Source organism: Hibiscus syriacus, unplaced genomic scaffold (assembly GCF_006381635.1).
Source record: "Hibiscus syriacus cultivar Baekdansim isolate YM2019G1 unplaced genomic scaffold, ASM638163v2 tig00110045_pilon, whole genome shotgun sequence".
In the NCBI taxonomy this organism is placed as follows: Eukaryota; Viridiplantae; Streptophyta; class Magnoliopsida; order Malvales; family Malvaceae; genus Hibiscus; species Hibiscus syriacus.
Genome location: NW_024062575.1, coordinates 380,750 through 407,975, shown reverse-complemented (window position 1 = coordinate 407,975; position 27,226 = coordinate 380,750). Strand labels below are relative to the sequence as shown.

At 34.3% G+C, this 27,226-nt stretch overlaps 2 protein-coding genes, 1 long non-coding RNA gene and 1 pseudogene across 3 annotated transcripts; 2 read left to right on the top strand and 2 right to left on the bottom strand.

Moving 5' to 3' along the window:
- Window positions 1-244: 244 nt before the first annotated feature.
- On the top strand, window positions 245-8,167 carry LOC120213969 (annotated as a pseudogene).
- A 2,138-nt stretch (window positions 8,168-10,305) lies between these two features.
- On the bottom strand, window positions 10,306-11,038 carry LOC120213930 (11-beta-hydroxysteroid dehydrogenase-like 6). The gene is made up of 3 exons (XM_039211966.1): window positions 10,865-11,038; window positions 10,589-10,781; window positions 10,306-10,508 (listed from the first exon to the last, which is right to left on the bottom strand). Exons 1-3 carry the CDS (start codon window positions 11,036-11,038, stop codon window positions 10,378-10,380), a joined length of 498 nt encoding a protein of 165 aa, XP_039067897.1. The 3' UTR covers window positions 10,306-10,377.
- Window positions 11,039-13,258: 2,220 nt separating this feature from the next.
- On the top strand, window positions 13,259-13,626 carry LOC120213971. Its single transcript, XR_005524818.1, has 3 exons — window positions 13,259-13,345; window positions 13,437-13,482; window positions 13,589-13,626. It is a non-coding gene; the product is annotated as an uncharacterized LOC120213971 (long non-coding RNA).
- Window positions 13,627-18,135: 4,509 nt separating this feature from the next.
- LOC120213970 (heavy metal-associated isoprenylated plant protein 7-like) lies at window positions 18,136-19,678 on the bottom strand. The gene is made up of 5 exons (XM_039212000.1): window positions 19,655-19,678; window positions 19,374-19,560; window positions 19,075-19,283; window positions 18,880-18,973; window positions 18,136-18,760 (listed from the first exon to the last, which is right to left on the bottom strand). Exons 1-5 carry the CDS (start codon window positions 19,661-19,663, stop codon window positions 18,273-18,275), a joined length of 987 nt encoding a protein of 328 aa, XP_039067931.1. The 5' UTR covers window positions 19,664-19,678; the 3' UTR covers window positions 18,136-18,272.
- Between the last annotated feature and the right edge of the window lie 7,548 nt (window positions 19,679-27,226).

Below are 27,226 nucleotides of genomic sequence, written 5' to 3'. Positions count from 1 at the left end.
ATAATAAAATCCATTATTGTAATTATCTCTAATCTAATTTTTTATAATCCAATTTAAATATTCTTAATAATCAAATAGTAATCCTTATCGGGCCGTCTTGGAGTTTTAGCCCAAGTAAATCAAGTCTACCGGGAAAACACTCAGTAAGGGATGTCTGACATAGAACGAACCACGACGCGCCTTCAGCTACGCGCACACAAAATAAATAAAAAAGGTAAAGGACCTCAAAGTTGAAAGCTCCGTTCTAGTCTCCACAATTTCCATTTTATAAATATCACAAATACTCCGTTCTCTATCTCTCTCTCCTCTATTTTTTTTTATTAATTGTCATTTTCCTTATTTTTTGAGCTCATGCATACATATTGTTTATGATTTATCGAAGTTGAAAAGCAGTCTTTCAATTCAATTATAGATGGGAAATTGCTGCTCCGATGCCGGCGGCAGGATGGCGGCCGTTGGTGGTACTGCCGCCACTGACGACCAAAACAACGCTGTCGACATGTACTTAAAATCTCGTGGCGTCCACGGCATCTTCTGTCAGATTGAGGTTCTTTTTAAGTGTACTTTGTTAACGCTTCTTTTTTCGGCTTAATTTTGATAATTTTTTTTAATTTAGAAAATAGAAAGTTCTTGGTTTAAATTGCTATTTAGATTTGGAGTCTCTGATTTGACAGTGTTGACGGGATAAGCTGGTTTTGATTTCGTTTTATATAAATCTTATGGAATTCGTTTATTATTATATTCTTTTGATGCAAACTATTTGCTGTATCGGCTCTTAAATGTGAAACAATCTTTTGCAGTTATCATTCTGTGCTACAGATTTGCAAGACCGGGATGAGTTATCTAAGGTATGCTTATATATGATATGCTGCAAAGACAGACCCTAGCTTATTCGTTCTACAAGCAACCATTCAGTCTTCAAAGTCAATGTTGTGTTGTTGCAGTACCATATTTTTACTTTGCCATTTAAATTGTTGTAACCAATTCAGAAGTCACTCTGTATGAAGAAAGCCTTTATAAGCATTTTTCTTTATTTTGGACATCAGATGACATATAGATAAATGGAATTTTGAATTTAGTGCAACCAATAAAGAGAGGTTAACTCATCTTGTTTAAAGTATGGGATGTTATTGTGTGATTAGAAGTATGACCAAAGTTATTGTTAATGTCGTTTCAAGGTAGAAGTATTTGGGGCAATCACATGATGCGAAATACTTAAAAGAACTTCTTTCCCAATCCCACATCCAAAGGAATATGAACTTAATGAATACAAGAATCATGTCTCTAGCTCTATGATTTATTCATATGCAGTTGTACCAATTAATAATGTTCATATACTTTTGCTGCCATGCTTTATTCTTTTAGTCACAATAGTCGTACTTTGTTTCAGAAAACTTAGCCTGATACATGGATTTTTTTTCTTTAGAGTGATCCAATGCTGGTGGTTTACATTAAAGAAAGAGATGGATCAGTTACAGAAGTATTTCGCACTGAAGTAGTTCTCAATTCGTTCAATCCTTCATGGATCACTAAGTATACTATTACTTACCATTTTGAGGCTGTTCAATCCTTACTGTAAGCTCTATAGTTCCTATCTTTTTTTTGGTCTGCAAAATGATGATTTGATTTGTTCGTTGTAGTTTAATTTGTTGGATGACACTTGATCACAGGTTTCATGTCTTTGATGTTGACACTCAATTTCAAAATGTCGAAGTAAAGGTATATTTGAGTAATGCTTCCTTCTCTTGTTCCTCTCCCCTAATCTACTTCCCACTTTAAATAGTTAAGTTTACACCCTGAAAAACTTGGAGGAGATATGACTATGTTTGTGATATATTTGTTTACTCAGCAGTCATAATATATGACCATGCTTATTTCTGCTTCTGTTATTGGAAATATGATTTGTCTTCATCAATGAACAATATCTACAACAATTCCTCCTCAAATCATTCCCATAATATAACACACGAGCATGAAACTGTTTATATGTATTCAATTCTGTGCAGATGCTTAAGCTGGAGGAGCAGCAATTTCTTGGGGAAGCAAGTTGTGCATTATCAGAGGTATAGCTTAAGTATTTTCTTAATTATGTCATTCCTTTTTTAGTTCCCGTCTTTTTTTTAACTATTTCAAAGGAAAAAAACGTATTTTAATGTAATTAAGCTGGAATGCTTGTTTGATTGCAAAACACGTGGTCTTAAAACAAAATCCATGGGTTTTCACATGCTTTTTTTCTTCACATCATTTCATTAATTACCATTTATTTACAAAACAAAAAATTGTCTTTATACCTGCAGGTTGTAACCAAGCCAAACAAGTCATTAACCTTGGATCTTGTACGTAAAGTGGAATCTGCCTCATCCACCCATTCCCAACACCATGGAAAGCTTACTGTGCATGCCGAGGAATGCTTTAGCTCAAAGACTACAGCAGAGATGACATTAAGTTGTTTAGATTTGGAATCGAAGGATCTCTTCTCAAAAAAGTGTATGCACTTCTGATTTTGAGGTTTCTTTTTGCTATATTATCAGGAACATTAGTTATCTTTTTGGTGCACTTCTGGACATATCTTGCAGGATCCCTTTTTTGGTGATATCAAAACTCGCGGAGAGTGGAATTTCCATTCCTGTATGTAAAACTGAAGTCTTAAAGAATGATCATAACCCAACATGGAAGCCAATGTTTTTGAATATTCAGCAAGTTGGAAGCAAGGTATAGAAAGTTGTTGTTGCTACTTTTTGACAAGAACTATGTATCTGTATTTTGTTACATGGCAGTGCAAGTTTTGGTCATCAGGCATTATGGGAAAACAACCATAGTGCTTTAATCAATTTGGTAATTATTACCGGGTTGTCTATGAATTTGATGGGCTATATAAACATGAATGTGTCTGCTTTACGTGAGCAGATGTTTTCATCATTGACATTGAACATTTATTAATATGTTGGCCTTTTCCATTTTTGTTTCTTTGTTTTATGAATTTTATTTTCTAATAAACTTGCAGGATAGTCCATTAGTGATAGAGTGCTTTAATTTCAACAGCAATGGGAAGCATGATCTGATTGGGTAATTGTAGATCTTATTTTCCTTTTACCCCTTCCTTTGGAAACTTGATGATTTATTTTCCTTTATTGGGTTTAATCAGGAAAGTCCAGAAGTCACTAGCAGATTTGGAAAAGCTTCATTCTGGAAAGGAAGGAGAAAATTTATTTTTGCCAACTCTGGTTGGGCGTGATTACGAAAACAAGGTTTAATTATATGAAATGGAATTAATTGAATAAAGAAATCTTCCTTTACTTAGCTTTATTTAAGTAATTTTCCAACTTTGTTGCAGATATTAAAAAGCAAGCTTTTTGTGGACAAATTCTCTGAGACTATCCAGCACACCTTCCTGGATTACCTGGCTGGGGGATTTGAGCTTAACTTTATGGTGGCTATTGATTTTACAGGTACTTTCCTGTTTACTTGTACAATAGAGTATAGACAGAAATTTTCTCATGGACATGGATAGTTTCTTTCAATTAACTTTTAGGAGGTCAAAGCATCAAGTCAGGTGGTCAGTTATGCCATTCATTGCATTCTTTTTGTCTGTCTTGGTCTTTGCTTCTTATTTGCGTTTGTGTTATATGCATCTCTTTGTAATGTCAATCTTTAATGCTAGAAGCTCGAGTCTGCCCGGAGGCACAAAGACATAATCATTCTTTCCCCTTGTAATCATCTTGGGCACATCAAAAGTTTTAATAATCTGTCATGCCATGCACTTGGAAACCCCCTTGTCATTTCAGAATTTCAAAAATTCTTATTCCTGGCTTTTGCATTGTGTTTTGTGTATTCTTTGCAAGTTTTTTTTATTAATGCTCTGTTGGAAAATTGTCACGCATGCTGTTGTTTTAAAAATGCTCACTCAAATTCTTGTCTCATCATCTATCATTATCAATGGGGATAGTGGCACTAGTTGATGCAGGAGCTTAATTTTATAATATTTCATTTTATTCTTTCAGTTTTATTTTATAATATTTACTAATTATTAGATTTATGATAGACGGCTAAGGGTAGGGCTATTAAGTACTTTTAGGATTATTAGGTATCTTGAGATTTAAATCTAGGGTCAGGATTGAAACTTTGCTTGCAAGAAAGCAAACCTATATAAATAAGTTGTAGGCTTTACAGCCAAAGAGAATTATTTCTTATTATTTTCTTTGAAATAATAGATAAACTAGTTGTTTTCTTAAAGCACTATGTTCTCTAAATTTCCATCTTCTTTCCTAATAGCTTGTTCAGCCCTAGTTCTATTGACTGCTGCTGCATTTTTCTTATTAATCACATCACTGGTGCTCCTTTTCATCATTACTATTATCATGGTCAAGTCAATAGTAGGGGTGTAAATGAATCGAGCTTGAACGAATAGGGTTGTTTTCGTGTTCATTTGTTTATTTTTAAAGGTGTTCAAGTTCGGTTCGTGTTCGTTTAAATTTTTAATATCATGTTCATTTATTTATTTTTGAAGGTGTTCGTTTAGTGTTCTTGAATATGGTCGTTTAGTGTTCGTCTATATGTTTGTGAACATGTTCATTTGCAAGCTAAAAATGGTAAAATTAAGCCACTAGTGCTTAAACTCCTTAAACATCATAGTTTAAACTCTAAATTTCATCTTGTGTTCAATTTAGTCTCTATATTCACCAATATTTAAAATGTAAAAAAATAAAAAGTAAATGAGCTTCTGAACAAGCTTGTTCATGAACTTAAACGAACGAGTCAATAAGCGAGCTTGTTCGTGAACATAAACAAACCGAACACACCTCTGTTTGTGTTTGTTCGTTTACTAATGAACATAAAAATTTTGTTCATACTCGTTATTTATCTTAACAAACAAACATAAATGAACGTTATACGAACAACTCACGAACAATTCACCGAATGCTCTGTTCATTTACAATGATTTTACACCCCTGGTCAACAATCCTTATAGGGACGAAGCCAGGATTAAACAATGAGGGGGCAAACAAGAATTTAAATATTTGTTTGCTATCGGAATAGTGGCCATTATATAGAGGTAAAGATGTCATTTGAAATCGTTATCGCGTATCACAATATCCGCAATAGCATCCGCTATTGTCATAATCGCGATAAACGCAACGTAATCGAAAACACTACCGTAACTATAATTTAAATCTCTAGGGTAAGTTGTTTAATTTTAAAATAACTAAGATCTTAAAAAGTAATTAAATCATAAAAAAATTAAGCGATTGATGGTATAGTTATACTAATTTTAAAATTTAAATGTCTTAAAAAATAATTAGATCATATAAATTTTGGGTCAAGACTTAATTCTATTAATTTTAAAACTGATAGTATCCCAAAAGTAATTATACCAAGAATTTTTTTTTTGGGGTGGGGGGGTGGGGGCCAGGGCTTAATTGTAATAGTTTCAAAATATCCAATGACCTAAAATGTAATTAGCCCGTCAATGTTAGGGGCAGCTGCCCCTCCCATCCATAAGGTGGCTTCGTCCTTGAGTCCCTATACATCATATATAACTTGAATAGTCCCTTAACACCAAATTTTATATTCAAATTTAGCATTGGTCTCACAGTTAAACTCCTCTGATAATATTGTCCTTTTCTGTTCAAGCTAAAACCTATACTTGATATGTGGCTAATATTTGATATTTCCCAGTCCTACTGGAAAAATTACAGTGAGACCCTATTCAATCATCAATGCTTTTTTTTAAACCCAAATAATTGTTATCACGAAGACGCCCCATTAAAATTAGGCCAACTGCTGTCATTTATGTCTTTTAGCTCGAAGAGGTGCTGAAATTAACTGGGAAGGTGAATTAATTTCCTCAAAATTTTAGCCAAAATAAGAACAGGTTATGAAAGTTTGAGAACTTAAGGAAGATATGCAATATAGCAAATAGATATGTAAGGAACGCAAGTAGTCCAGTACCCAAATATGGACTACAGTGAACTTTTTGATTTAAAAACTTAATTAAATAAACAATTTTAAGAGTACGAAGAACATTACTGCAATTATCCTTTCTTGTTTCTCTCTGTTTCCTTTTTCCCCTAGTTTAATCCGTTTTTCTTTGGATGAATACCTAAAACATGCTGTACTTACGTAAGTCTTAAGGTTTGAATTATACAGCAGCTTATCGACATTAGGAGTTGGTTTTATAAATTTGAAACCGATAGTCATATTGCTACATGTAGAAGGCATCATGCTGCATGTGCCGCTTCACATAAGTGGCATAGGTTATACACATTTTAACCTTTGGTTCTGGTCAATCAGCTTCAAATGGAAATCCCCGCCTCCCTGATTCCTTGCATTACATTGATCCATCTGGACGACAGAATGCATATCAGAAAGTAAGAATTGGATGTTTTCTATTGTTTTTTTTTTCATTTTTTGGGTGCCTAAGAATATGTGAATGCATCTTTTCAACCAGGCAATCTATGAGGTTGGAGAGGTATTGCAGTTCTATGATACAGACAAGTGTTTTCCTGCATGGGGATTTGGAGCACGGCCCATTGATGGTCCTGTTTCTCATTGTTTCAACTTGAATGGAAGCAGGAACAACTGTATGGTGAGTAGTTACTGCTGGCACAAATCTATTTTCAGTGCGTTGTATGCTCTTATCTTTATTCTCTGTGCCCCAATATTAACCAATTATCATTATCTCTCAGGTTGAAGGAATTCGAGGAATTATGATGACCTATACCAGCGCCCTTTTCAACGTTTCTCTTGCAGGGCCAACACTATTTGGACATGTGATAAACAATGCTGCGTTAATTGCCAGCCAATCCCTTGCCAATGAAGCTCGAAAATACTTTGTTTTGTTGATAATGACGGTCAGATATACAGAAGAAAGGGATAATTTGGCTTTTGAGGATACGTGTTCATATATATATCATACAATTTATTGGTGTTCTGTTCTTTACTAGAAAAGGGTTACTAATTTTTGCACTGTATTTTATACTTGTTAATGTTGATATAGGATGGGGTGGTAACTGATCTCCAAGAAACCAAAGATGCGCTGGTACAAGCATCAGATCTCCCACTGTCAATCCTCATCGTCGGAGTTGGAGGAGCAGACTTCAAAGAAATGGAGGTACTTAGTTACAACTTACAGCCTTTTATATCCATTGAAGGGAGAAGGATTGCTTTTTATCCTTTTTGTTGATGGGTACTTGAGTCGAAGAATTGATTGATTTATCAAGTTAATATCTTTTACAGATTTTAGATGCTGACAAGGGAGAAAGACTTGAAAGCTCAACCGGACAAGTTGCTTCACGGGATATTGTTCAGTTTGTTCCATTTAGGGATGTACAAGGTAAGTCATCTACTTGTTCCAATTGTAACCATGTAAACATGGACTAAAATGCTTTGGAAATGGTTTGTAGTTGGGATATGACATTCTTTTTTCATTGCAGGCGGTGAAATATCTGTTGTTCAAGCGCTTTTAGCAGAAATACCGACACAGTTTTTAACCTACATGCGAAGCAGACATATTAAGCCGTGCAGTTGAATTATGTAAAGCATTGTACATATCAAAATATTTTTTCTGTTATTGTTTGCACTCCTGAGTTTGTCTCTTTATCAATTGCCATCATGTTTCTTTTCTATAGGCATGTTGTATCAATGTCGAGCAATCATGCTTCTTGAGAGACAACAAAGATGAATATATTTTCCTTATCGTTTTGGATTGAAGACTGATCAGGTCAACATAATCTTTTCCGGTCTGATTACCTGCTGGCTTTCATTTCTGGATACTTTAGGTTGCCGGATTTGATTCCTGGTTATTCAAGTCAGGTGATCTAGCATTCTAGCGATAGATCAAATGGCTACCAAAGACAGCTGGCTTTTTGCTTCTTCAAAGACACATTCTTGTCTCAAATCTCGTGTCCGCAATGGGGGTTGTAGAGAGGGATTATGATGAACGCAAGAGCAGGCAATGCTAGATTGTGTAAGGTTTGAGAATCGTTGCGCAGCTATTGACATTTTTAAGGAAAATATTTACCTTTGGGGGTAAGAAAATGCTATAGATTATATTTAGTATGAGTGCCTCTAAGGTGGTATCTTGGGCAAGTATGCCTATGGTGTAGCCGTGTAGGGGGTGCTATCTTGAAACTAGACTTGTTGATCAGGTTTTACAATATTTGGACCATATGTTATTGTTGGTTTCAGAATTAACTTTAATTTGGACCATCTTTTAAGTATTGATCACTTACTAAATCACAAAGTTGCCATTGATTTTCGATGAGTCATTCGTGATTGAGTTACTGGGGGAGGTTTCTTGGAGTTGGGCCTCTATTTTCACGGGAAAAATGGTCTAGTTTTCTTGTATTTAGTTTTCTTGTAAGAAGCAAAATCATGTGTATTGGGGGGGGGGGGGCCTTAAATTTCAAGTGTTCAAAGCACAAAGCACCATCAAGTGTTCGGCGATTTGTCAACACCAAATGACGATGACACATACCCTATAGTTGACGATGAAATACTTGTGCGACTGGATGAAGTGATTGATGTTGAAAGCATTCGTGATGGTAGGGGGAGCGTGAATGCCAAACTGCAAACTCAATTTGCAGAGGATCCAAGTGCAACAACCACCCATTTCTTAGGGAATTACAAGGCTTTATTTCCGCATGGAGAACAAGAGGATGTAGGTATGATAATGATACGTAAAGATATATTTCAATTAATTAATTGTACAATGAAAATATTGGTAAACCTTTTTTTCTTGAGAGGTATTGATGATGGTGGCAAGTTTGAACGAGCTTATTCGACAAAGTTGGTTTCAACATCAAGTGTTTCCTTGAGTTAAAGGTGCCAAAGCTTTGGGTTCGGGGAATTGTTGCCATGGGTACTATATCAGCTAAATTTATGGACAAGTGATAAAAACATACCAATTTTCTCCAGTTCCTTGCTCTATCCAAGTGTGATGAGGAGATATATGCAATTATTCAGCTCAAGGACCTACATAATGTGATCAGCCAAAATCGTTCTCAAGTTAACTTTCGAAAATCAAGTTTCATCTGTTTTTCAAATTTTGATTCAACTTGTAAGGGAGAGGGTCACACGAAATAATGTCCTCATGAAGGGCATAGATCATGCTGAAATGTTCTATTAGTAAGATATCATATCTGATTCAAGTCCATAGGATTTGTAAACTCTCTAATGCATGCGTTGAAGGATGACTACTTTTATTTTTTTATTTTTTTTTGGCTTTTCTCATTGAATTCTTGATCTATTTTCGTATGTTGTTTGTTTTAGGCCTTAATAGAGTTTGATTGTTATAGGCTTCTGTTAATTATTCATGTATCTTTCCTTTGATAAGAAAATAATGACTGTATTCCATGTAGAAAATAGCGTCACACAAATTATTGGAAAAATAGGAGAATCAAGTCAATAGAGGTTTTTGTTTGCAATGTAAGAGCTTTTGTTAAGGTAGTGCTAAGCTAACTATTGGTGACAACTTCAATGAAAGAGTATTGTTCGTTTTCAAAGGAAGGTGACTTGCTGAACATTGTTTTTTTTGGAAGATTGTAATAGGAACCCATGATTTAGAATTGGATTTTGAATGTAGTAGTATAAATCCAAATGGTTTGCATATTCTTCTTTTCATGTTCTCGTATCTTGTGGTATCCTTCATTCTTAATTATTTTTGTAGCCCATACCATTACCATCCTTGTTTTTATCCCTTCTTCCCTCCTTTTCTGTGTAATACTTCGATCTGGATTTGGATTTTGTTCGTTCAAGTTGCTTCTCAAGCCAGAGGATAAGGCAGCCAAGAAGGAACGGTCACTTGAAAAAGGGTCAGGCTGACGCTGAAGGAAAATCTCCAAGTCGAAGAAACCAATTGTTGGGGAATACGGTCTTAACCATGTTACCTACCTGATTGACCAGGTTCCCTCTCATCTCTTCATATTGTGTTATAGCGTGCATACATTTTATTGCACAATACACAAAAGCTAATGAATACTGTAACCTGCTTCTGCAGAACAAGGCTCAGTTGGTTGTTATTACCCATGATGTGGATCCCATAGAGTTGGTTGTGTGGATCGGTAATTCTCTTTTGGATTTGAGTGGTTTTCTGGAGATTGTTGAGCTCGGGAAGTCTGACTAAGTTAATACCAGTGCAGATTGTTCACAAGAAAACTATTTCTATCAGAAAAAAAATTATTTGATGAATGATAATATTCAATAGTAACAATATTCTAAGCCAAGCTAAATAGCAAGATTATGTCAGAAAAAAATTATTTGATGACTGATAATAGGTAGAATAGTAAAATATTTCTATCAGTACTCGCAGGATATGGTTTTCTTTTTCTTATATGAGATGAGAGAAGAACATATATGTTTTAATAAATAACCATCCATTTACTTAAGAAAAGATGTTAATTCATTTGTTTGGTGAGTGATTACCATTGCCGGCGAAGCTTTAGTGATGTCATCATAATCTTCAAACAAGCAGAGCGGGGTAACCCCGGCGTTGGTGACCAAGTGATCCACTGTCAGCGTATGATGAAATATCATAAATAAAAACACGAGTATGTATATACCATATTGTTGTTGTCGGTACGTAGCTTACATTGTCCAAAGTGGGTAACAGTGGCATCAACAAAGCGTTTACAGTCTTGAATATTGGCCACGTCTCCAACGATGCAAACAGCTTCAGGCGACCCACTCATCTCACAAACGTCACCCACTTGTTGGAGCTGACCCTGTCTCCTCGCCACCAGTGCCAAACGAGCTCCTCTCCTAGCATACTCGTACGCCACATGCTTCCAATACACCAAAACAAAACAACTTCATAAAAAGAATCATATATAGTTAAAGCCACGTTTGGTTTGGACTGAAATGAAACCTCGCCAACGCCGGAAGATGCACCGGTGATGAGTATGACTCTGCCTCTCACATTTTCTTCTAAAAGGGCCTTTGCAGAGGACACAAGGGACATGAGAAGGCGATAGGGAAGGAAAAAGACCAAGATGGTCAAAAGGGATGTGATGGAAACCACGCCATTCACAAACTTATTCATGCCTTTCTACTGGATTTGGGGATTCAACTCAACACACTATATAGTGTGAAAGCCATAGCTACTAGACTGCAACGTATCAGTCTTGCATGTAAACAATTCAACACGTAGCTCTTACGCACCCACTTTTTTTTTTATTACAATATGTATGCAGGCTTTGATTTACATTTATTTCTAGTAGGTAGTCGCAATGATGGTACTCAATCGGTTACATTTATATTTATCCGCATAATTATGACATAAGACTTAAATTTGTTCCTTTTTTTATTTTTATTAATTTAAAATAAATACACGATAATATTGTTCATCACATTGAATACACACATCTTTAATATTTCTATTACTCGAGATTGATACCTCAAAGAATAATACAAATTCACCTTTAGATCACATTACATGGCAGCAATAGTCCATCTCATGTTATACAATCACCTCCATCCAAGCAAACAGAGACGGACCCATGACAAAAATTCAGGGGTTGTACAAAAAAACTCTTATAAAATTTATGGGCCTAAGGTTTGTTTTTTGAGCTTGATCTCTTTTTTAAATTTTAAATAGGATATTAATTTTTTCCTATAATAAAGAGCAACAGTTACATACAATATTAAGGGTGACACTTGTATTAATTAAAAAAATTAAAAAAATTAACACTAAGTAGATAATTTTGAGGGTTTGCTTGGGATACCCAGGGCAATTATAAGGTCTGCCCCTGCAAGCAAGAATTCATTCAACTTGTTATCCAATCCAAATTCCATAAGAAAATCATCCAATAAACTCTCAATTATCAACTTCTTTCATCATTCTACGTACTAACAAATGTTAGTATCCATAAAATAAAAATCATCCTTCTTTACAATTTACAAATAAAATTTAATCATTTGAATCCCAGAAAAATGCCAAAAAGAGAAGCTAGGATTTTCCAACAAATCCACTAATTTGTTCTTTCTTTTTCAAGGATCAAGAGTAACCTTTACAACTCCCTAGTTTTTCACTTGGCTAAACTAGAACCAAAATCTCTTTACAAAGGATAAGAAATCTTTAAACAAGAAGACCTCTCTAGGTTGGTGTTTACAAAGATTTAGCTCACAAAAACAAAACCTCATGATATACAATTGAGCTCAAAACACAAATATTTACAAGAGAAAGAAAATTAGGATTGAAAAACTTTTCTCTTGTGTATAAAATTAGGATTGAAAAACTTTTCTTTTGTGTTTGAATGCTTGGATAGTGTTAGTAACCTTCTTCAAGTGTCTTGAACTTATTTTTATATGTTGGAATGAGTTACTAGCCGTTTCTAGCATTTGCGGATCAAATTAGTCGTTACCTGCAACTTTTAAGGCACAAGGGATCGATCCTTTTACCAAAGGGATTGATCATTTTTCAAATATTTCAACCGTTATACCAAAGGGATTGATCCTTTTCCTCGAGGGATCGATCCTTTTGTCAAGGTATCGATCTCAAACTCACTGTTATCCAAGGGATCAATCCTTTTTCAAGGGGATCGATCCTTTGGCCAAAGGGATCGATCCTTTTGCTAAGGGATCTATCCTTTGAGTCAGAGAAGCTTGGAAACATGACTTTAAAGAAGGGAAATGATCGAGTATGTTTTGAAAAGGTTCAACTAAGTTTGAAAAAAAATTAAAAACATATTTTTAACTTTTATTTGGACTTTGAATTATTTTTGAAGACTTTGAATAAATTCAATTTAATCCAAAAACATTTTTCCCTTATTTGTTATATCAAAATATAAGTTCTACAAATTTACATCTAATTATCTCCTTAATATATCGAACAACATCATCAATCTGTACAAATTTATGCTAAAAATGTGAGAATTTCTCTCCCTCCCCACATAATAGATAAAAGAGTTCAAAGTGATTTTCATGATGATTGTAAAGAGAGCGCTACCCTTTAGGCCCCGTTTGGTTCACAGAATCTTTCATTCCTGGGAGGAATGTTTTTTTCCGGGACTAAGATACCCACGTTTGGATATGTAACATTCCCAAATGTCGGTAAAAAACCAATACCAACAGTTCTATTTTTTCTGTTTTCCCGGGAATCTTAATCCCCCATCTCCCTTAGGTATTTGCTTATTCCAGTCCCAGCTGCCTAAATTACCCTTCTCCCCGCTTGCTTCTGACTAAAACAAAATCTTATTTTCTTCACTTTGACGAGAGTTTTTGCGAGGAGATTCCATCACTTCTCCAACAGACTTCTTCTTCTGTGGTGCTCCACGAAGACGCCGCCGCTGATGACGATGAGAACGTGAAGCAGCTGAATGAATGCTCTGCTCTGTACTTATCCTTGCAAGTTAATAAAATCCCCCCTTCTCTTTTTATTCTTTGAACCATACTCTAAACATTAGTTATACCCCAGCTTCTTTTTTTTCTCCTTTTTGCAGGATTGTCTTGTTAAGAGCAACATAAATTAGAAATCTTGTCAAATGGGTATGCTTTTAATCCTTTTATTCTCTCATTTCTATTAAAACCCACTTAATTAACTTGGCTCTTTGCCCAAATTTCTATTGTTTTCCCTTAATTTTTTATTTTGCAGAGGTTCAGGCTTTGAAGGCATACACTGAGAGGAGAAAGACATCAGTCGGAAGTGAATTTTTTATGTTGTAAGAATGATGAAAATTACCTCAACAATTCACAATTTCAAAACAATTTTGTATTTGATTTTGTTTTAAATTTGATTTGGTCGAGTAATGTAATGTAACAATCATTAATAGACTTCATCGTTTCTTGATCTTGAACAAAAGACCCTATCAAATAATGCTTAATTCTACCACAATAATTGTCTTGCTTTAGAATCTTTAAGTTAGACATGCAACATATCCTTCCTTCAACCTTCTTTTTTTTATATAAAAAACACTTCCTAATGTTAAGGCCTCCAGGTAAATCATACTCAGTTAGTTCTAGAGATGCTGCTGCAGAATATGTTAAAGAGAATTGGAGAGGCCTCATATCAAATAAAGTCGCTTCACCTCTTCTAAACTTTATGCATTAGGGGATAGTTTCAGTTATGCATCCAGCATTAGGGGATAGTATCAATTATGCATCTAGAACTGTCTGCCCTGTAAGTTATTCCTATAAAATCTGTTGCCCAAACTCTTTTCCATGACATCAAGTATGCATCTTTCTGTAAAATAAATGAACAATTCTTGTCCTTGTTACTGACTTCAAGTTCTCCTATATATATATATGAAACCAAATATGTTAAATAACCAGTAACAAAACAATTCAAATTCTCAGCTAGTTGTCATCTCAAACCTCTTTTAAAGATTTGAAGAAAGGTATAAAGCTATCCCATCCTGAAAGAAATAATGTATGGGGTCTGTAGGACAATCATTCAAGACACATGTTAGATCACATATCAACATGTTGAACACCTTTTAGAAACTGAACTTCCTGTTTGTTTGATTCATCACACAAATATGGAACATATAAGATCAGTTTTCAACTATTTTAAGCCACTGCTGACTGCAACTTGTATTATTGTGTTCTTTTTAATTTTTTTTATATTTAATGATTCACCTGATTCTTATCTGGTAATTTATGAGCAGAGAGACACCAATGGTATGACGGCTGAAAATAGTGAGTTGAAACTGCGGTTACAAATAATGGAGCAACAGGTTCATTTGCAAGATGGTGAGCACCTCTTCAAAATATTTTTTGAAAACACTGGTCAAGTTCAACACCATTCTTTCTTGGCTAGACTATAAACTTTTGTATGCAATTGATTACATGGTTCAGAACATAAATGAAATTTATTATTCCTATGTTATTGAGTGGCTCTCGATCTAGGTTTTCTCAACTTTTGGCTTTGCATATCAGTTATGAATATAAATGCTTCATGTTATACTATGAACACCGAAATTATGTTTGAGTTAATTCCACTGTTTCCCATATTGATGGATTTATCTTTGTTTATGTTTGATAGCATTAAACGTTGCACTGAAAGAGGAAATCCAGCACCTCAAAGTAATAACTGGTAAACCTATGCCGAATGGTGAACCAATGATGAATGCACAACAATTTCAGCAACTTCATATTCAATCGCAGAAACATCTGCATCCATTCCAGCCGCATCAACTGCACCAACAACATGATCAGCCGCAATATCAGACGGGGGACACGAAAGTTAGAGGTTCCATGGCATCCCCCAATCGCATAGATGATTCATCTGATGGCAGCTCGACAACATCAAAAGATTGATGAGTTATATATGCCCATAAGACCAGGTATTTATGGGCATTATATTTTTTTAGATGGGACATATATTTCCTTTCCATTTATTTCTAGGTTGTTATATTTAATTCTAGCTGGAGATTGGCCTAAGATTTATATATAATATCATCTGGTATAGTTTACCGTTTCTGAAAATCCTCCGATTTATATCCATTTCTGAAAATCCTCCGATTTATATCTATTTCATTACTTTTATCAGTTATCTTGATTAGCTGAGTTGTTGAGGGTATAATATTGGTATGAGTTTGTCATGTGCTATTTTATTTAGATTCGAGCTTGTCACTTTCTTTTGGAGTTGTATCTTCATACTAATGCCCGAACATATATTGGGCACGACTATAGTCTGAGAAACATAGATCATGTGAGTTTTATTCTATCGCATTGCATTCTATGTTGTGAAAAGAACTAAGATAAAAAGTTTGCATCTAGATTCTGCTTGCATCTAGATCCTGCTTGTGATCCAGGAATATAATCTTGTCTGCCAACATCGTTGGACGCCTAATGGATTACATAGTGGAGTTTGAAAATTAAACTAAAAATAACTAAATTGAATAGTTCTATGAAGTTCGGGTGTTTAACCCAGATCCTTATAAGTCCAGTCAAGCCCTTTCAATAAGATTTCATGATATACTTCGTCTGCTTCGTCGATAAACTTGCTTAAAATCTGCCAAGGAGAATCGTTAGTAATACTTGATTCTTGTCTTTCTAAATGGGGACTGCTGGTATCTTCATTTCGCTTAGGATTTTGTGGGTTAGGTGCATTACAATTATCTTCGGTTGGGTTCTGATTGGCAGAAACACTCTTTGGTTTAGGATCCGACATGCAACATCTTTGTTTCTTTGCTTGTGACTAACGTCACCGTCGTCATTTGAATCTTCACGATTTAAAGAAAGCTGCGGAATGAGCCCCGTCTCTTCATCATATGAATCCGCATCATTGTTGTTTTGTATCTTCCAAACATCGTCTTTTAAACCGTTGTTTGGCTTCTCTTCATCGTTTGGTTTCGGGTGTAGGTTTAGATCCAAATCCATAGCATCTCTGTCTCTGATCTGACTATTGGAGTCGTCATCCGAATTTGAAATCTCAGGAACCAAACTAATCTCTTCATCGTTACTCTTCTTTGCATCTCTATTCTTTATCTCACAAATAACCCGATCATTCAAATCCTTGCGTTTTAAAGAAAACTCATGCATAACCCAATGCTCATTATCTTTGTTTGTCGTCTGATCATTCATGGTAGTAAAAGCGAAGTACTTATGAATCCCCAAAACCTGACCCTTTTTGTCCAAAATTTCCATCGTGCTGATATTTATATCACTTTTTGGTACTGGTAAGTTTTGGATTCACTTGAAAGAATAAACACATTGTAACCACGACATGATAAAACATGGTAATGAACAAACAAGAAAAGAAGAAAAAGCTACAATATGATTTTTTTGTTATATTTTTAGTGTTATATTTTCTTAATTATTTGAATTATGTTTTTTAATATAAATTTATGAGATAAATAATAATGATAAAGTAAGCAGAATTAAGTATAATATAAAAGATAAATAAATAAATTATTGTATATAGAATATATAATAAATATTATATCTTATATAACAAAAATAATTTACATCTTTTTATTATTATGAATATCTATGATAAATTATTGTATATAGAAGAATGTAAACCTTGTCGATTGAAAAATACAAAAAACCTCCCAGTAAATGCGTCACATATTAACCGAAGCTAGTTTCCACAATGTAAACATTTAGTTAAATATTGATATAAAATTTTAATATATTTTACATAAATTATGTAAAATTTAATATTGATTAAAATAAAAATAATATATGATATATTTAAATACTCAAGTAATATATTATCAACATATATAATTTTTATATAAATAATTTTTATTTAAATATTTAGAATTTCACTTGTTAAAAAATATAGACCAATGATAATTTGGTAAAATATATATTACAGTAATCTTTTATTACTTCAACCAAACACTGTAATCTTACATTCCTGCCAAGCCAACCAAACATAGTAATGTAACATTCTCAGTAATCTTATTCCCTGATAATATTTTATTTTCACTGATAATCTTACATTCCGTGAACCAAACGCACCCACGTTTAACAACCCACCTAAGTTCCTAATTCCAATCCATCATCACATGCCCCGCAAATAACAAACTTGCAGTACACCTGCCCATATAGACTTAAAGAAGGGGCAACCAAAGAAGATGTCACCACCTTATTGGAAGGTAATTAAATTAGATTAAATAAATTAAAATTAAAAATATATTCCAATCATTTAATGACACATGTCACCATCTAATTGGATATTAAATTTGTTTAAATAAATTGAAATAATGACTAAAGTGATCAAATATGTAAATATTAAAGACCAAATTTATAATTATATCAATTTTATTGATTAAATTATTTTAAGTAATTAGGTGATCTGATTGACTAAATCAAAACATGCATGATCATAATGAAATTCATCAATAGTTAAAGTGGTCCCCAATGTTGTTTACCCCTAAAATTAATTATACTTTTAATACAATCCTAATCTTTTTAGATTTTTTTTTCACAATTATAAGGGTAGTTAAGAGTTTTTTCATCTAATTTGTTCCGACAAAAATAAAATTTCAGCTGAAAAAAAAACCGTAAATTCCTCAGTTTCTAGTATTGTTTAGTTGTTTTCGTACCCTATCCGAAAGAACACAACATTGTTTGTAAGGTAGAATAGAAAGAACAATGCAAGTGCATGCAATATAATTAAGCAAAGAAAATGTAGAAATATTTTAAAATCTATACCTCATTATTGATATATGTTATAAATATATAAAAATAATAATACAAAAGGTTTGCTCATTTCTAGAGTTTTGTCTGTAGATTATGCGTCCGAAATTCTACGAGGGTCGCACATGCAGAGAGCAGGATCCAATACGTTTTGATTCCATCAATGCCCCTTAACCTTAGAGGTTTTACATCACGGAACAAGCATTAGGGTTCTCATCACTGAAGATTTGCGGAGGGTATGCGTATAACTCAGTGGCGTACATCGGCGGATAATGATAATATTCGTTCTTCTTCACTTCCAACGCCACTTTAGTCTCTTCCGTCGCGCCTTCCTCTGCCGGTGCTGCGTCAGTGACTGCGGCGTTGTCTTTGGCTTCTTTGCTGTCACCACCACCTTCTTGTTTCTTGTCTTTGTTGCTGTTGTCTTCTTCCTGCCCACCAGCGGCTTCTTTCCTGTCTTTATCGCCATCACTTTCTTCATTTTTCTTCTCGTCTTTGCTGTCATCTTTGTCCTTTTCTTCTCCTTCGGTCTTCGGCGTCTCCGCCTCTTGTTTCACTAGCACCGCCTTTTTCCCGGTTCTCTTGTAGACGTACTCCACCAGTTTTGGCGGCTCAAACACTCCCTTCACTGTCACTTCTGAACTCTTTAGATCCGGTTCAGCTGATTCCACCCCTAAAAACATTTTGGTGTGCGGTTGGTGAGATTTGATAAACAATCAGTAGAATTTGACAGAATTTCAACGGAATCTTAATGAATTTTAAAAGAATAAATCAATAAATAAATAAAAGAACCTTTCATTCTTTGTATACGTTTCTTAATTCCCTGTGCACAAGCTTCACAATGCATGTAAACCTTCAGCACCACCGTGACCACCGCCGCGGGAGGCTGCGAAAATCATTAAATAAATCACTCTTGATCAGATCAAAACAAAACTGTTAAAAGAAACGAAACTTTTAATTGATTAAAGAAGCTGGAAGAAAAAAAACCTCTTCTTTCTTTTCTTCCGGCTGGGATTTCTCTTTATCCTCTGCTTTAGACTCCTCCGTCGATGCCGGTGGCTTTGGGATCGGCGAGAGAAGCTCAACTTTACGGTGGCTCTTCCTTTGAAGCCTTTCGAGAACTTTCAAGGGATCCGCTTTATCTCCTTTCACCACTACTTTGTTGCTCTTGCAATCAGTCATTACATCTTCAACCCCTACAAAAATCCCATCAAAAACCATTTATCTCATTCATTTTACTAACCAAATCAAAATTGGGTTTGCTTTATTAAAAAATAAATAAAAACCTTGAAATCCCTTCAGACATCGGCGAACTTTACGAGCACAGCCTTCACAATGCATGTAAACTTTCAAGACAATCTCCTGAGGAACAACAGGCGATTCTTCACCTTTCTTTTCCTCCTCCACTTTCTTTCCTTCATCAGCCTTCTTCTCTTCCATTTCCTTCTCCTCCACCGGTTTCTGTTTCTCCTCCTGCAAATAGAAAAGAAGCCTGAAGAATCAAGCAAAGTGCAAAGAAAATTATATTAAAAAATAGTTCCGAGTGTTTAAGATATGATGAGATGACCTCTCCCATTGGATTAGTGAAACTGGGTGTGCTTTTTTTCCTTCCAACTAACAAAGAGTGGTGAAACTACGTGAGTTTGTTCAAAGGACAGCATCTAAGATCTGAAGATAGTGGAGAAGGGGGAGAGGATTTTATTACTCATCGTCATCAGTTTCATTCATGGGCCACGACGACATGACGTGGCATTTTTAGAGGGCACGTGCATTGGATGCAGGATGAGACTCAGAAGTCAGAACAAATGGTGCTTGACTGGTTTGCTACAAGCTTTACTGGCAGAGTGGTATGCCTTGGGAAAATCATTTTTACAATTTTCAAGTGATTATTAATTAAATTAATCTTTTTTTACACTTAAAATTAAAATAAATTTTTATAGTACACCATGGAATTATTATTATTAAATAGCGGTATTATTAAAAACAGTATTAATTATAATAGAGAAACAGGTGAACTGAACCTAGTAGTTAGCATGTACCTTACCTTGTAGGATAACTTATTGTTAAATGCTGTTTATGCTTCAATTAATCATATTTTAAAATCCATAAAGGCTAGCCAATCCTAACTTTTAAATTAGGATTTTTCAAACTGTGTTTTTATCCTCTCATAAGAGCCGTTTGATCAGGCTGTTTTCTCATTACGTGGCAACCATGCAGTTTGCCAGATCATTATATGGTCACTAACAATAAATACTTGATTTTTTTTACCATAATAATGATAGGGTATTTTTTAATTAATCGCTGGTATCTGATTTATTGACCGATTAATCCAGATCGAGTACTGCAAAGACGAGGACGACCCTCCCAACCTAGTTTACTTCATTCGTAAACGCTAGGATTCGAACCCCTGACTTTACTTAACGGACTTAATATATCATCTCACTAGACCAACTGAATGTTAGTAATAACGATAGGGTATTAATACAGCTTTGAAATATGATTTTAGGGAGACTTAGTCAAATTTTAGTTTTTTTTATTAAACTAATATGATGATAAAGTAATATTTATTTTAAATAATTTTAATTATTTAATAATAAATATGTAATCATTTAAACTATAGTTGTTTGTGTTAGAATTCAAAATCTTTAAAAATAATAACTATTCTTATAATTATTGATATAATTTGGTCCGTGTAATTTTGATGTATTGTAAATTATCTTAATTTAAAAATAGTTTTTAATATTTGAGTATATATATAATATAAGTATGCATGACTTCAATTCATTAAAAGTTTTTATTTTTTTGAATAAATTTCAATTATCAATATATTTGTTTGTGTTTTAATTTGTTTTGATTATAATTATATAAAATATATTTATTATAATTATAACTATTTTATATTGTGTTAATTATATTTTATAGTTTAAATATCATGGACATGTGCTTTGTATCTATATAAATGATGCAAAATTAGATAATTGATGTTTAACGGTGTTAATTTGTACTGGTTCCGAATTTATACCAAATAGTATTTTAACATATAAATATAAAAATTATATGAATTTACAAAAATAGATAACTATCGTGATTTTTTTAGTAGAACTATCGTGATATATAAGTTAAATTGTCATCCTAATATATTTATTATTTTAATTTTAAAATTTGATTAAGCTAAGATGATTATAAAATAATATTTATTTCAAATATTCTTAATCATTTAATAATGAACTCTTAAATACTCTCCTGCAGGCGTTGGTGTTTGAATTCAAAATATGACCCATGACAAGTTAAATAACTAAACATCTCGAATTCCGGTTTTATAGGTTTATTACGTATAAACATTTGGAATGTAAGAAACTACAGCTATTACATATACATATAATGTATTTTAATGAAATCAAGACGAATAATTTAGCAATTACTTATTCCTTCGAAAGTTAGTGCTCAACTCAAAGGCTTTTTTAGTTCTTACAATTATATTATAAGAAATTTCATCATATTTTAAATTTGAATTTTAATATATTTATATTTATATTTTGAGTCACCTTGTCACAAGTGGGATTTTACCTTTTAAAAAATGACTAACATGTTATGTCGGCAGGGCAGACAAATTTAACAAAGTGGTGACCAGCGCAAACATGCCTTAAACTTTACCTTATAAACGATATCCATAAGGGTTGCGTGGTTGTCAATATTGATCTGATTCAAAGAACCTTCCGATAAAATTTGATTAAGTTAAGGTGATTATAAAATAATATATGTTCTAAATAATTTTAATCATTTAATAATGAACTCTTAAATATTATTTTTAATGTTGTTAATTTTGTAGGAGCATAGTGTACCAGTGCAATGGGATTTTACCTTATAAAAAAATGACTAACATGTTATATCGGCCTTCCATCCCGGCTGTCTTGGAATAGTTGGCTTCTTCGAGGGACGAGGATGGGCATCTTGTTGATCATGCTATTATGGCTGAAGCTTCTATTAGGGTTTCGACTAACCAAAATAAAGTCAAGAAGTGTTAGGAAACTGGGTGAAGCATGATACTCAAGAAACATTGAATACTTCTCATTGTATTCAGTGCATCTGTTACATTGTTTTTATAGCAGCTCGTAGAAGCTTAGCACAAGTCTAGCAGCTTTACAACTAACTTAACTAACTACTAACAGTTCTAACTCCCTTAACTAACCTTAACTGTTTAGCTATTCTAATATGGAGGATCAACCAATGATTGCTTCTGAGACTTTGCAGGAATCTGGCCCTGCTGATCCCGTCATGACTAAGAAGAACGGCAAATCGTATGCGGCTATGGTGGCTGGGAATTCCAATCTGTCGAATGCGAGTAACTTTGAGTTTGGCACGGATGATGTCGTTTTGCATGAAGGCGATGAGGAAGTGGATCCAAGTGGCTCTCAATTCTCAGATAGAGTTCATGACTCGATCGACCATAACATGAGGAGGTCGGTGATAGCTCGACTGCTAAGGAAAGTCATCAGTTACAGGTAGCGATGGCAACGGATCGGATTAGGCTCTAGTTTTTTTTCAACTTAATCCGATCCGAAAAATATGTATCCTCCACTTGATTTAAAAGTTTTATATCTTCCACCCGACCCGAAAAATATATATATCCCACTGACTCTGACTTCGACCTAAATTTTTAGAATATAAATCTGACCCAAATTTTATATTTTATATTGAGAATATATAAAATAAGAATTTAATAAAAAATAATATTTTTAAGAAAATTATATTATTATTCGATCTAAACTCAATTTTTTTTAAAATTCAACCCTATCGGGTTAGGATGAAACCCGTCGGATTCGGGTAAGTTGTCATCCTTAGGTCCTATGGAACAAGATTAAATCCATATGGCAACCGGCCAGTGACATTTTCAGTTGATTTATTTGGATAACGATTATTATCTTGTGAGGTTGGAACAGGAGGAAGATTTTATAAAGATCGTTACTGACGTCTCATGGATGATTTTTGACAGCTATCTAACAATTCAGCTATGGAGTCGATCTTTCAATACTGCAAAGGGCTATCCGTTTCAGGTTATCATCTGGATTCGTCTCCCTGGCCTCCCTTACAAATATTATTCTAAGGCTCTATCTCGATAATTGACCTCGAAAATTAAGAAAGTAGTGAAGGTTGATTATAATACGATAATAGGGGAAATAGGTAAATTTGCTCATTTAACGGTGGTGGTTGATCTTAGTAAGTCATTTTTATCGTGCATAGGAATAGATGGCTTTGTTCAACGTATTGAATATGAAGGCCTCCCGAATATTTGCTTCAAGTGCGGGGCCTATGGTCATATTCAAGATTCGTGTGGGGTAGTGAAAGTGGTGATAATACTGTCAGTGCTTCCACGAGTTCTTCTTCTCCAATTGAAGTTCCACGTGCTCCCTCGGGTGATGATTTGATTGGTCCATGGATGGTGGCAACTTCTCGTAAGCATCGACCTAAGAAGACTAGTGAGGGGATGAAGGTTCGACAGGTCAGATCTCTAAATCCAAGTTTAATGTTTTGGCCTCGGAGGGTGGTGATGCTGATAAGGAGAATGCCTCCCCCGTTGCAAATAACATTTCCATTGGTTCAGTTACACAAGTTGAGGGTAAAGGCAAAGAAAAGATACTCACTAATTCGGGCTTGAAAGTTAATGGTACTTCGACAAGTCCTATAAGGAACACGAAGAAGACTACCAGACTCATAAGAACGAGAATCCACTTTCAGACATAACTAATCTCCCTAGGTTTAGTGCTCAAGGAAACACTTTCAGCGTGGTTCCTCTTTCTAATAGCAAGGAGGCTCAAGCTCTTATTCAAATATCGCAAATACTGAATGGAAACCATGTAGCAGTTCAAATTAATGATGATTATCATACTAAAAGATCGAGTATTTTGACTTGTACCAGTATTGCCAAAGCTAACTCGGGTAAGGAGAAAGATCAAAGTATAAAGGGATTAAAGATAAAAAATAGTTTGGATTTAAATCGCTAGAGCACCCACTCCTTACTGAGTGGGCTTAAACTACAGTTTGAAAGATTGACGACACAGAGAAGGGGTCTGGTGCTCATGATTTTCAGTAGGAGAGTCGGGAGCAGTTACATACATCCCTAGGAAATAAGCGCGTGATCGCTGGTGAGGAACATAGAGAACTTGAAGGACTAATGCAGTCCTAATTTCCTATCTTATTCTCAGTGTTTAATTGCCTCTTTTGGAACTGTCAAGGGGCTAGTAGTCCCTTATTTCGTAGATTTTTCTTGAAGTTCATTTCCAAATACCGTCCTCAGATTGTGATTTTATCCGACTCTAATTAGTGGTTATCACACTTACATGGTTTCCGAAAAACTTGGGTTTCTAAATTCTTTCGGATTGAAGCTTAGGGGTTTAGCGGTGGTATTTGGTTACTCGGGCAGGATGACATACAAATTGAAGTCTTTAAGATTTTCAATTAGTTTATCCATACTCGGGTTCTTTCTATGGATCTCCCTTAGCCATGCTTCCTAACTACAGTTTATGCTCGAATATTACTGTTAACAAACACTTATGGTCATTCCTTGAGGAGTTGAATCCCGGTCATAATCATTTTTGGATCCTTGGCGGGATTTTAATTCCCTTCTTAAGTCGGACGAGAGAAAGGGTAGCGCTCCTGGGAGATCGAGCATTAGCAAGGGTTTTATCAATTTTGCCTTTGATAATACTTTGGTGGATTTAGGTTATCGTATACTTGGGTTTGAAGAAATCAATCTTCGTCGATGTCTTGATCGTTGTTTAGTTAATTTACCTTGAATTAACTTGTTTCCTTATTCATTTGTCCTCCATTTGCAGGGCGAAGGTTGAAACTTGTTCTCAAATATTGTGGGAATGCATTGTTACTCGTGATACATGGAAGGCGGTTGTGAAATAGGAAACATTTAGTGAGTTTCTTAATATGGATTTCCTTGCATAGATTGAGTTAAACTTGACGAGGCCTGATTACTTTTCAGTTATTTTCACGGACTAGGATCTGCTTTTTGGGTCAACTATTTGGTGCTTATGGGTGCGAAGAAACCATATGATTTTTATCAAAGCTTTCGAGCCGATGAGCTGGTTTTGCATCAAAGCTTGCGTCTCAAAGCTGAAGCTGTTCATGCTATAAAGATGCACACTATTATTGGGTCAATTATAAAGATGCTTATGGGTGACTACAATTTGTTTTAATAAAATGGATATTGAATTGATTGGTATTTGATGTTTATTAGAAACTTGTATTATCGCCAACGAGTGTCGGCACAAGTTGTTGGAATTCAAGAATTTGAGCCTGTAAGGTCAAGTTAGAATCTTATCACCGTCATTCTTAGTGAATAATCTGTAAATTCTTATATAAATCTTAATTAGGTCTTAGGTATGCCCTGACTCTAGACTGGAAGAGTCACTCCTGACCTAAACTTTTTTGTACCTGAAAAAAAGAAACTTGTATTATCATGTATATACTAATATAAATATTTGTATTGGAATCCATCTCTCCCCACTTATAGATTGAATAATATTAGATGTGTAATTTTCTCTCCTATAGAATATGTCTATAATAAAGTTAATCTAATTAGATTTAATCTACAAAATAATTCAACTAATTAAACTCTCATATCACACAACACAAAATTATCGTCAGGCTAAGAGTAATGGTATCAACCACTTGTTCTATTCTATTGTAGGATAAACCCCTTCTTACACACAAATCCATGAAATTCAAACGCAGTTGTATTATAAACATAATACGAAACATTACTATCTTATTTTCTTGATCCATCATTCATCTAATGCCAGACTTTTAACAAAAACAAAGCAGTATCAGTACATCATAAACAAAACATGTGTACGGACGTTAAGGTTTTGGGATTGTTTTGGCTACCCATGCCCTACATCTGCCACATGCACACTGCATCTTCAACTTTATGCAAGAATTCATACCTGTTGCATTTCTATGATTGTAACCAAATAGACAAGACAAGACAAGGAATCTATGCTTCAACTGTTCAACCGTCGGTATGATCTGGTCTCATATATATATTTTTTTATTTTTACATTATAATTGGACGTGAGTATTAAATACCGGTAAATGTTCAATATTTGTAGTCTGATATAAATATATTTAATTTTTCAAAGTTATGTTTTTTTTATGAACTGAGAGAGATATTTAAACATCATGAGCTCATCAAAAGTGGTGTTAATTATTGAAGATGATGTGTAAATGATTAACAAAGGTAATTTTCATTGACGCGACATCTACATCTCGAAAGATTTTAACTATTAACGCCTTTGTGGTTTAGTGGTTAGGAGTTCATTGTTGTAAAATTCGGGTTAATTTTCGTCAATAATAATAAATTCACCTTGAAAACTATTATCTAGGTAATTAGTATGAAAACGATTATACTAAAAATCACCCCAAGGTAGATTCCCAGGAAAGAGGAGGGGTCACAATGGTCCCTCTTAAAATCCACTTTCCTTAGACAGAACTACTAAGACAAGTAATTTTAATAGGACAATAATTAACAACAACTATACCCGACAATAGCTATTAAATAGACATAAAGAGAACACCAAAATTTAACGAGGTTATGCCAAAATTATGCCTACCTCCTCGAACACTACTAAAATAATATTTCACTAATAGAGTAAATATTACAAAGAGAGAAAGAGTACAAATATCCTTTAATAGTGAAGAAGGCTTATATTTGTGGGATGTTAAACTAAGGAGGAGGAGGGCTCTATTTATATCAAAAGAATTTCCCCTCCTCCTTATACACAACCAATGTTGGATTTTGCCAAAAAACCAACAAATCTCCACATTGGCAAATTCCACACACATCTCTCAAAAATCCAATCTTCAGTAGTGTCTGCAAATTCATCTTTCAATTTGTAACAATATTGACTAAGTCTAAACAATGTTTAAACTTGATCGCAGTTACCACTTTTGTCAACATATCAACAAAATTCTCAGTGGTCTGAATCTTCTGGATTATGACTACACCTTCTTCTAGAATCTCTCGTACAAAGTGATATCGAACATCGATGTGCTTCGTCCTTGTATGGTAAACCTGGTTCTTTGATAAATGAATAGCACTCTGACTGTCACAATGCACTTTGATGTGCTT